Source organism: Physeter macrocephalus, chromosome 6 (assembly GCF_002837175.3).
Source record: "Physeter macrocephalus isolate SW-GA chromosome 6, ASM283717v5, whole genome shotgun sequence".
Taxonomy (NCBI): domain Eukaryota; kingdom Metazoa; phylum Chordata; class Mammalia; order Artiodactyla; family Physeteridae; genus Physeter; species Physeter macrocephalus.
The window spans coordinates 74883361-74895755 of record NC_041219.1 but is presented as its reverse complement, the minus strand read 5'-3'; the positions used below and the strand labels follow the sequence as shown (position 1 = coordinate 74895755).

General features: G+C 38.4%; 1 protein-coding gene across 2 annotated transcripts in view; it reads right to left on the bottom strand.

Moving 5' to 3' along the window:
- MRPS35 (mitochondrial ribosomal protein S35) overlaps window positions 1-8126 on the bottom strand; it is a 45546-nt gene extending 37420 nt beyond the window's left edge. The window contains exons 1-4 of one of the 2 annotated variants that reach the window (XM_007109048.4): window positions 7965-8126; window positions 4630-4676; window positions 3329-3496; window positions 1187-1247 (exon numbers count right to left, since the gene is read on the bottom strand). In XM_007109048.4, the coding sequence (XP_007109110.1) occupies window positions 1187-1247; window positions 3329-3496; window positions 4630-4676; window positions 7965-8076 (388 nt within the window). In that variant the 5' untranslated portion in view covers window positions 8077-8126. The remainder of the gene's footprint in view (window positions 1-1186; window positions 1248-3328; window positions 3497-4629; window positions 4677-7964) is intronic. The other variant, XM_024129100.3, reaches the window with a different exon arrangement.
- Window positions 8127-12395: the final 4269 nt, after the last annotated feature.

Sequence of the window (12395 nt, the reverse complement as noted above, 5' to 3'; positions counted from 1 at the left end):
GGGCGCGAACCCGGTTCCCCTGCATCGGCAGGCGACGCGCAACCACTGCACCACCAGGGAAGCCCATCGGTGGGAGGTTTTTGATCAGTGATTCCATCTCCTTACTAGTAACTGGTCTGTTCAGATTTTCTATTTCTTCATGATTCAGTCTTGGTATATTATATGTTTCTAGGAATGTATCCATTTCTTCTAGGTTGCCCAATTTGTTGTAATAAAAATGTTCACAGTAGCCTCTTAGATCCTTTGTACCAGTATTTCTGTGATACCAGTTGTAATGTCTCCTATTTCATTTACAATTTTGAGGCCTCTCTTTTTCTTGGTGAGTCTAGTTAAAGGTTTGTCTGCATTGTTTACCTTTTCAAAAAACAAGCTCTCAGTTTCACTGATCTTTTCTATTGTCCTTTTAGTCTCAATTTATTTCCACTCCAACCATTATTTCCTTCCTTGTACTAACTTTGCGCTAAGTTTGTTCTTCTTTTTCTAGTTCCTTGGGATCTAAAGTTAGGTGCTTTATTGAACATTTTTCTTTATTCTTAATGTAGGCATTTATTGCTATAAACTTCCCTCTTGGAACTGCTCTGGGGATATCCCATATCTCAAGATATTTTTTTGATTTCTCTTTGATTGCTTCTTTGAATCAATATGCGTTTGGGGGCATGCTATTTAATCTCCACATATTTGTTAACCTTCTAGTTTTCTTCTTGTAATAGATTTCTAGTTTCATATCATTGTGGTTGGAAAAAATGCTTGATATGATTTCAATCTTCTTAAGTTTTTTAAGACTTATTTTGTGGCCTAACATATGATCTATCCTGAAAAATGTTTCATGTGTACTTGAGAAGAATGTGTATACTACTGGATGGAATGGAATGTTCTGTAAATGTCTGTTAAATTCACTTGATCTAACATGTAAGTTAAAATCCAATGTTTCCTTACTGACTTTCTGTCTGGATGATCTACCCATTGTTGAAAGTGGAGTACTGAAGCTCCCTACTATTACTGTATTGCTCTCTATTTCTTCCTTCAATTCTGTAAATATTTTCTGTATATTAAGTGCTCCTACTTTGGGCACACAAATATTTACAAATATTATATCCCCTTGATAAACTGACCCCTTTATCATTAGAAATTAGATTCCTATGAAACTAATAAAATATTAAGTTCATATTACAAAATAACCACATACCTTTAAGAGCTTCACAGTGCTTTTTAATTGCTACAGGAGTCAAATGCAGAAAATTGGGAATCTAAAATAAGAGAATTTTAAAGGATAAATTAGCTAAGTGTCTTTGTGTGTGTGTGTGCACGCGTGCGCGTGTGTGTGTGTTTGGGGGGCCATGCCACGCGGCTTGCAGAATCCTAGTTCCCCAACCAGGGATTGAACCTGGGCTCCAGCAGTGAAAGTGCCGAGTCCTAACCACTGGACAGCCAGGGAATTCCTGCCTAAGTGTCTTAAAAACATGAAACAGACAATTTTCTCACAAAACTAAATCATAAGGCCCAAAAAACTTGTAATAAATAAAATCTGTTTTTTTTTTAAACAATACTGATTCCATGTCACAGGTGTTGTAAATTCAAGAAATGAATTTCCTAAAATAAAGATTCAGTACCAAGTATCTTATGAGAATGATGGTGGAGAAGAAACATTATTTTTACAGTATTCTTCTTGCCACAAATCTACAGGAGTATATATTTCCCTTATAAAACTGAAAGCACTTTAGGACACAGACCATTGTTTAATAATCCTAATTCCCCTGGAATACATATCACTGAGATACAGTTTCTACTTTATACTTAACAGACAATTTATGAATTGAATGGATGAATAAATGAAGCGAGCAGATCTTAAATGAACAGTTTAATGAAGTTGGGAATAGCTTTATGATACACTGAGAGGTTCTCTAAACATTTATAGGGCCAATGGAAATTTAGGTAAGGTCAGAGATTTGATTCCTTCAAATAAATAATTAACATTTCCTAGTATATTTCTTAAATAATGTTAAGCATCTAAAGAGAAAATTTAGTTTAAAGAAACTCACTTGGAAAGAAACTTTGAACAAACAGAAAGTTACTCTAAACATTATGTCTGGAATCTTAAGTGCTAATCAGAAAAGGATTATTTTAATCAAGAGAAAAGAGGCAACAAATATTGGGATTATGAGGTGGGTGACTTCATTTTCTATACTTTTATTTTACTTGTTTATTTATTCTACACTTTTATTTTTGAAACATGATTCAAAATCATAAAAGGAAAAAAATAATAGCTAATGCTTACACAGCATTTATACTGGCACTGTTCTATGAACACTGTACATATTACCTCAGTTTACAAGCTTGTTGAATGGCACTTACTAGGAACAGATCGCATCATGGGACTAAGCATTAAGGTGATTCTTAAAAGGGATGGCATGCATTAAATGTTTGGATTTTTATGTTAATTAAAATTCCATTTACAACCATCATTACAAATATATTGCTATTCTCTTTCACCAAGTGATATTTTCCACAGACCTTTTCTTTAAACTAAGTTCAATTCTTCTCTTCATTTGAAGAAAAGATTAGTTTTATAGGTGTTTGTTTTCTTGTCTCTTGAAATGTTCCCATTTCCAAATTTCATCTGCCTATCTCCAGCAGCAAACAAACCCCTCTTCATATTACGATCTCATTTTTCACCAGCAACTTTTAGCAAATTTTTGTTTTTCACGAACACTCATTTAGCAGAAAATACAATTCCTTGATGATAATTTCATTGTATGTAAAAGGAAACCACCTAAGATATGCATTCCCAGGCTACGCATATTTGTATTTTAAGAAGTCTGTTTTTCAGAAATCATTATAGATGCTATCAACTCATTACAGATGTTATCAACTGAAGCATTTAACATGACCTATTTTTCTTCAAGAAATAAAGAAGTTTAAGGACTATAACAATACTACTAAATAATTTTCTGTAGAAGTTTTAAATCTCTTTTTCAAAAGTAACAACTTCACCTCCCAGTTCTCAAACTCAAATTAGGTTATTTCACTTTTCTCAGCTCTGCTTGAAAAACACAATATAGAAAAGATACAATAGAAACGAAAAAGCCAAAAGGAAGCCATAGGACCAATCAATTACATTCTTAAATGCCTAGGGTTCTTTGAGCCTTCTTTGACGAGGATAAATAACCAAAACATAATATCCATTATTATCTGGAAAAAGATTGAATTAAAATACAGTAAGCTGCTATGCACTGAACCTTGAAGTGCTGGGGGAGAGGGTAGGTGTCAGAGGGAGATCAGCATTTCTTTAGATATAAGTTTTAGTCAATGAAACAGCAACTTATCTTACCTTTAAAAGTTCCAGATTTCCCTCCTTAGCCATGGGCACCCCTCTTTTTACTGGATAACCCATTCGAACAGGAAGAGGTACTGCTGAGGGTTTAAATGGCGCTGCAACAGGGTAAACACTAGGCCAGTCCTGGTCAACAGCCATTTTCTCTGTCCTAGGAGGTAGTGCCTGAGGAATGTAAAATAGTTTAATATTTTAAATATAAACATATTCTTTAATTTTAAAGCAAAAAAGCTGCAATTAAGAGAAACATAAGAGGACTTACAACCTACATAAAATCTGACCTCCCACAGCTAATGCCACTGAAATGAAAAAACACTAAACGTACCTAAACATCTCTGGCACAGTTTCCTTAAACCCAGTAGCAAGGATCCCCTTTAACAGCACATTTCCTTCGCAAAAAAATTTCTTTATCTTATTTATTTACTTAGACTTTTAGCAAACTTTCTACATATTGTTTATGAAGGGGTAAGTAATGATATATTGTGAATAAGTTTTAAAACTTTGATGAAAGTCAGTACATGAGGTGACAATGAGACAAACTTGGAAATAAAGGAAATAAGAAAAAGGAACATAAAGAATCAGAACTCAGAAATAAGTAAATTAGGATTAAACTTAATGAATAGATACATAATGAGAAATAATATGTTTCCTAGGCCCAGAGAATAACTACATGATATTTTAGTCAGTCACATTAACATATTTATTTTTTAAACTGTATTTGATAGACAGGGATGCCCAGCATTCCCTTTAAACCCAAAACGAAGGTTTGAAGAGGCAAAACTAGGCAACATCCATCTAAGTAATATACATGTAGTATATGTCCTGGAAGCAGTTAATATTCCTGTGAAAATGACTACTCTATACGATCATAATTGGTGCCATTTAACTTGCAACTAACGTGCCTTTGTTCTGACTCCATGCTGCCTAAGTGACCATATAATTTGGATTCCTCCACAGAGATACCTACAGGGTGAGACCAAACCGGTTAGATTAACGCATACATCCCAGGCTGCATGACTGTTCAAGGCATCATCAAAAATAATTCTTTATTCTGGTTTATATACCTATTTCCTGGGAGTATGTGAATGAGTCCACCTCTCAAAGATGATCCATTCTCAGGGAACTGACAAAAAGCAGTGAAAGACTAGAGCCAGGGCTGTGGTAGTCACCCAGTCAACAGCCCCTTGAGAAGAAGCCTTCTCGTGCAGCGCCCTTCTGCCTCATAATGAGTATCTGCCTTACTTTAGAATTTCAGAAACCAGTAAGGCAGCCTATACTAGAGTACATTAGCTGCTTACCTTTCTTCTCGGTGGCCTTTCATATCTGGATGTTCTTTCTGTTGTAGCTGAAAGACAACACAACAGTTACAGAGAATTTTATAACACAGAGCTGTTCAACATTGTTCATGATCCCACAATTCTCACATAATTTAAAGTATTCAGTAATATAAAAATGAAACAATAATCCATTTTCTGTAAGTTCAGGGACTAAATCATTTTAATGAAAATGAAAATTCAGAAATAGGTAAGAAAATCCAAGAGTTACTTGAATATAAAATATGTTGTGACTGACGATATGGTGAACTCATCAACGAGAGCAATATTTTCAGTAACTTTTAAGGTTCATCATCAAATAAGCTTACTTTCCCAAGATAAAATACCTAATTAGAAATAAGTATTTTGCATCTTTAAAAGTAACTGGCTTGAAATATTCTAATATATACTTGCTCATATTTGAAATTATTCTGTTCTTTACACACACACAGACACAAAACAACCTTCAGTTTTCCTTCTCTACTGTTTATTAGCACTGCCAATGCTACAATAATACCAATAATAACAAAAATCATAGCTATTCCTAATAAATCACATAACTGTACAAAAGAGTAAATTACTTACATACAGTATCTACCTTTTAAAATATTAACTTATGTCTCTCTAAATTAATGTTTTGCTATACTAAAATAATATATGATAACTGTATTTATTCAGCACTTTCACATGTCCAGACGCTGTGCTAAATGCTTTTCATTATCTCATTTAATCTTATTCTTCACAATAACTGTAAGTACTATTATTATCCTTATTTAGAGGTCTTTTAGCCAAGAAAACTAAAGACCAAGTAGTTAGGGTGATGACAGCATAGCACAAAAGACCTCACATTCTAAACCACTAACTCGAGCTTCACATGGCCCCATAACTACACTGAACTTCCAGTACCAGGTCCCTGAGTTTTTCTCTGAACTTTCTGTTCTGTCTGTCTACAATGTGCCTCCCTTTCATCTGCCTGCCTTCTGTCCCCTACTCCCTCTCCACTTCATCTCTTCATCTGACAAATTCTTATTCATCCCTCAGTAGTAATTCATTGATTCATTCAAAAATTGTTTGAGTGATATTGTGTACCAGCAACTCAGAAGGCAGCAATGAACAACAGAAACACAGTCCTTGCTCTCACTGAATGCAGTCTGTCAAATAAGATAACTATTTAGCAAGTAATTTCAATACACAGTTATAAATAATAATGAAGCATACAGCAGGGGACCCAATCTAGTCAATTAGTTAGGGAAAATATCCCTGAAGAAGTGGACTTCAAGCGAAAACCTTAAAGATGAGCAGGAAGTAGCCATGGGAACAGGCAGTAGAAAAAGTGTTCTAGAGTGAGAGAGAAGACGGAAAATCAAAGTAAACAAGTTCAATATGGCTGAAATGTAAGAGTAGGGCGTAAGGAGCGCTAAGAAAAGTGATATTTAATAGGTCAGAGATATACTTAATAGGCGCCTCACCTAAAATACATCATAGGCAGAGCTCTTGATTTCCTTCTTCCAGTCTTCCCAGTCCCTCTAAATAGTATCACCATTCATCCAAGTTCTCAGGATAAAAATCTAACATGCTTCCTTGAGACTTTTCCTCAAGCTCCATATCAAATCCGTCAGTAAGTCCTGTTAGCAGTACTTTCAGAATATATACCAAATCCAACCACTATTACTTCAATCCAAGTCACCATCATCTCATTTGGAGTACTACATCAGCTCCCAACTGGTCTCCTGGCTTCCACTCTTAGCCCTGGCTCTCTACACGGCAGTCAGTGATCTTTTAAAAGTATAAATCATATTATATCACTCCCTGTTCCAAACCTACCAATGTGATCTCAAACTTATAACAAAATCCAAGCCAAATGCCCAGAAGCCTTTACCAGATGAGGTCATTACGTATTTTTCTGATATCTTATACTTCCACTCTTCTCTTTACTCACTTAGCTCCAGCCACGCTGGTCTTCTTTCTGCTCCTTGGTCACACCCCTAAGCTTGTTCTCACTTTTGAGCTTTTGCACTTGCAATTCCCTATGCCAACAATGCTCTTCCCGCAGATCTGCTCAAATGTCACTCCCCCAGGAGTTCTTTCCTGACTACCCTATCTTATCTTATCCTACAGCCACTATTCCCCCAATCCATCATTCTCAAGACCCTGCTTTATTTTTCTTCATAGCACCTAACGTTGTACTGACACTGTTTCCCTGTTTATGATCTGATTTCCCCCCAAGAATGTAAGCTTCATGAGATGAAGGGCCCTGCTGTATCCCAGTATCTAGAACACCACCTAGCACACAGTAGGAGTTAAGAATTTGTAGAATGAATAGATGAATGAAAGAGTAAAAAGAAAGAGTGTTAAGACTAGAAAGAGCTACTATGATGCATTAAGGAATTTACCATTTATCTCAAAGCAATGAAAAACCATTTGCAGATTTTGAACATGAGAGTGGCAAGTTAAGATTTGCTTTTTGCACACCTCACTCTGGCTGTTGTGAGAATTCAATGTAGAAGAACAAGAGCAGAAAGAGAGACGAGTGAAGAAACTATAGTAGAAGTGAGAGATAGTGGCCTAAACTGGACAGTTAGTATGAACGTTAGACATATTACAGAAAATATCACCAGGACAGGACCTGGTGAATGACTGGACGCGACCCCTCGACTGAGCTTTTCCTAACTCTTGAGGGCTGCTCCTCGGTGCCCCCCGCCCCCTTACTGTATTCACGCTTCTATTACAGCACCTCACACTGCACAGCACTTCTAGTCTATGCACAACTAGACTTTCCCACTAGATTCCTCCAGGGCAAGAACGGTATCGGGCATCCCTAAAATCTCTCTTGAATGAAGGTCACCTCAATAATGCCTACTGAATAAAGGTCAACCCCATTTGGTGGCATAGCTAGCCCTGAATTCAGAGCTGTAGTTTATTCTAGGACACTTGTACGCTTCTCTTAAATTTCGCAAAAATCCGTGGTTCAACACTGCCCAACAAACACTACGAGCACCAGCAACCAGAGAGAGACCTGTGCCGGTGGCCCGAGGAGGGAGAATCTGAAAGCGCCAAGTCATGCAGAAGGGAGGGAGAAAGCTCGCGGCGCCCAAAGGACCCGGAAACAGAAATTGGCTGCCAAGAACCAAGCGACACTCCGCACAGAGGGCAGACCCACATCCGCGGCTTTCCTACTAGGCGGGCCAGCGACAGACCGGCAGAGGACGTACCGGCCTCCTTGGGGTGGCTCTGGCTCCCCCACCGCGGCGGCCATCATGGGCCTGTATTCCGCCCTCTCACCTCCCTCAAAGCCCGGAAGCGACGGGGCAGACACTCACACGGGCTTGGTCTCGGAGAGCGAGTGGCCGGAGACACAGAGGTGGAAAAGGCTCGAAGGGTTCTGGCCCGCGGCTGCAGAACCAGACACGCAGGGAGCCGGGCGGCCGCCATGGCTGCGAAGACGGCAAGCGGGAGGGCACAAGCGCGCTTCCGGGTCAAGGGGCGGGTCTGAGGCCCTATTGCGCAGGCTCGCCGCGTCTTGCCCCGCCCCTGGGAGGGAGAAACAGGAAACACCTGGGCCTGCGAATTCAGAGCCCGAGTGAAATGTGCAAGAAAATACCCCCCGCATAGAAAAAGTAATGAAAAGAAAGTAAAAAGATTTTTTTTTTTTTAAATCGAAGCAGTCAGTCCAAACACAATTGTAAATAAGGACCATAGGGATGGGGGAAATGCGGCTTACAGAGGGCAGGTGAGGGCAGAACCTCAGATGGCCCAAGAGTCAGGTAGTCTACCCTAAGCCCCTGCTTCTTCGCAATTGCTGCTTTTCTGCACTTTCTTGAATTAAAGGAAGGCTTCAGCTAGTGCAAGTGATATGCTTTGAGGAGAGAGGCAGTATCCGATAGTAATAAAAGGATGGCCTCTTGAACCAGACTAGTACTTGAGTTTAAAACTTGACTTCACCATCTTTAGGATGTGTGGTCCTAATCAATCAAACGTCTGGGTACAATACTGGCATACACTGAGCACCCTGTGCGCATAGGCTGTAACTGCTATCAATGATTTGGTTAGCTTGTTTGTAGATCAGATTAGCATTACAAAAAGGCAGAACTCATCAGGACCTAGAAAATAATGGTTATCCTTTAATGAGCGCTCTTATTTTCTACCATAGGATGGATTAACATACAACTCTTAATAAAATTATCCTCTCTTCTTTTCAATCGGTATATATAATACTCAAAGTACAAAAGTATGATAACAAGAACAACTGGGAACAAACACAACTGTCTCTTGCTAAGCATACCAAGTAGAGCAGAGCTGTGCAGGTGTCCCAGGGTATTCCACCTGTGAACATCCAGTGTGCCATGGGCATCAATAGTATGTGGCATGATGAGGACAAATATTTGTAATAAGCACCATCCTCATCTTTTCTGACCTCTTATTATCCTATTGTTGCTTCAAAGCAGAAGTATGGTGTATTAGGTGTGTATTTGTTTGCTAGGGCTGCTGTAACAAAGTACCAGAAACCAGGTAACTTAAAACAACAGAAGTTTATTCTCCTACAGTTCTAGAAGCTAGAAGTCCAGAATCCAGGTGTTGGCAAGGGATGGTTCGTTCTGGATGTTTTGAGGGAGAATCTGTTTATGCCTCTGTCCTGGTTTCTGATGGTTGCTGTCAGTTTTTGGCTTTCTTTGGCTTGTAGACACATCACTCCAATCTCTACCTCCATCTTCACATGGTATTATCCCCTGTCCTCCATTTTTAAGATTAAAAGCATGGCCTTTAAATCAGATGGATGTGGGATTTGAATCCAGGCTCTGTTTCTTCGTGATCTTGGGCAAGTCCACCTAGCCTCTCTGAACTTCAGTTTCAGAGAAAATGGGAACAATATTATCTTCTTGAGGACCACAGTGATTAGGTGAGTAATGTTTCAGAAGGCATAATATAAAGGTGGCCATTAGAATTAAGCTCAGGGTCAATGCAGCAGCCACTTTTTCTCTCAATTTTGTATATTTTAGTAGGATAAAGTACAAGGCCTATCCCATAGAAATTTAAGGACAAATGAGTATGAATCCTTATAGAATTAGTTCATATCCAGAGACTTCTCAATTTCTGAGCAAGATGTTATGAGACTTACTTCCTTGTTCAAACTGCTTATGCTTTCTTTTGTTTTACTCTCTCCCTTAAGACTAAAGTAGATCAATATGACTGGAATTAGAAGAGCCAGAAAAATACTGATTGTTTTCCCTGATATCAAGTACTATGAATTTCGTTCTATATTGAAAGTTAAAAACTCACCTGTAATGCTATCAACAGGCAATAATGCTATCTGTTTCATGCAGTGTATAGAGTAAAGCATGTACTGTTATGTACATAGGAGTTAGTAAGAATAACATAATTTTTCAGTTAGAAAAGATCTTAGAGGTACAATCACTCAATCGTGATAGAAATCTTTTCATTAGCCTTAGTGACCAATTAACCCAGTATACTGAAGCTAGGCTGGTTTCATGGGCTTGTGACTTATACTTAGAGGAGACCTGTGCTTGGCTTAATGCTCTGCTGTCCCTGTCTTGAAATTTTTAATAGTTTTTAAACAAAGGGCTCCATATTTTCAGTTTGCACTGGGCCCCACAAATTATGTAGTCAGTTCTGTGTAGATCAATTTTAAACATTAAGATTTTTAATAATTGGTATTTGAAAACTACATTAATCCAATGACTTTGTCAGAGAGCTTTTCTTTTTTTTTTTTTTTTTTTTGTGGTACGCGGGCCTCTCACACTGCTGTGGCCTCTCCCGTTGCGGAGCACAGGCTCCGGACGCGTACCGGGGCGCGAACCCGGTTCCCCTGCATCGGCAGGCGGACTCTCAACCACTGCGCCACCAGGGAAGCCCCAGAGAGCTATTTTTAATCAAAACTAACTTTATAAAAAGTCAGTGAACCAAACTTCCAGTTTTAAGATAAATAAGTACTAATGATGTAATGTACAGCATGATGACTATAGTTAACACTGCTGGATGGTATATTTGGAAGTTGCTAAAAGAGTAGCTCCTAAAGGTTCTCATCACATGGAAAATTTTTTTTTCTTTTTTTTTTTTGCATCTATATGAGATGATGGATGTTAACTAAACTTATTGGGGTTACCATTTCATAATATATGTAAGTCAAATCATTATGCTGTATAAACTAATACAGTGCTGCACATCAGTTATATCTCAATAAAACTGGAAAACACTAACTCAAAAATAAATAAATATGCACTTACAGAAAAAAGTGAGTGAACAAAGTATGTCTATTCACAAGCATGGTAAATTGACAATATGCAAATATCGAGGTATGCAACTCAAATATCCATCAAAACAGTATAGATTAAATACTTTATGGTGTATACATACAACACAGAATACTACTTAGACACATACATCTTAATCCCAGTTGAACATTAGAATTATCAATACTTTAGGAGGTTAAAAAAAACTGTCTAGGCCTCTCTCTGAGATGCTGGTCAATTGGTCTAGGTGTGTTTGCAGACTTGGTGGGTTTTTTGCTTTTGTTTTAAGTTTCCCAAGTCAATGTAATATGCAGGCAGGACTGAGAACCGCTGATGTCACCCTTAAAAAGGATGAAGTGGATATAAATGTATTAGCATGGAAATTTTTCCTCAATATATAGTTTTTAAAATGCAAGTTACAAGACACTTATAATTCCATTTGTGTAAAATAGTTTCCATATGCACTACACATTCTTGAAGGGTAAACAGTAAACTGGTATGGGGTGTTGGTGAGACTCCTGAAGACTTAACTTTCTATACTTCTGTACTTAAATTTTTACATCAAAACGCAGATTTAAAAAAATGAGAATACAGTATTTTTAAAATCAGCCAATGCTTCACATCTTTATTTTCATTTAAAAAAAAACATGGTGAGTCTTTGACTTATATCTTACAGCTATTTATTTTTTTAAATTTATTTTTAAAAATGTATTTATTTTTGGCTGTGTTGGGTCTTCGTTGCTGCGCGCGGGCTTTCTCTAGTTGCGGCGAGCGGGGGCTACTCTTCGTGGCAGTGCGTGGGCTTCTCATTGCGGCGGCCTCTCCTGTTGCGGAGCACGGGCTCTAGGCGCGCGGGCTTCTGTAGTTGTGGCATACGGGCTCAGTAGTTGTGGCTCACGGGTTCTAGTGCACAGGCTCAGTAGTTGTGGCGCACGGGCTTAGTTGCTCCGTGGCATGTGGGATCTTCCTGGACCAGGGCTCGAACCCGTGTCCCCTGCAGTGGCAGGCAGATTCTTAACTACTGCGCCACCAGGGAAGTCCCTCTTTCAGCTATTTATAACACGAATGTTTACAATTTGTATTAGACTTTTCAAAATTTCGGTAGGCTTACACTTCAGTATAGAAAATGTTGTCACAGGCATTGTCTCCTTTGAATTAGTTGAAGTCATTCACATTTTACAGATAAGAGAACGAAGAGTTAAACCACTAGACTCTGCTCTTAAGAGAACTGGGACTCAAACCCACATCTGATTCCAGGCTGAAAACTCTTCTTATTCTGTTACACCACCTTCTGGATAGCTAACGCTATACAGCTTTGCTGCAGACAGGGGTCACTATACACAAGGAAACATAAGTTGACTGAGTACCATAACCTGCCAGGCTCATTCCAAGTAAGAATAATTCTGAAGCAACTGACAAAGGATTAATCTCCAAAATTTATAAGCAACTCATGCAGCTCAATAACAAAAAAACAAACAACCCAATCCAAAAATGGGCAGAAGA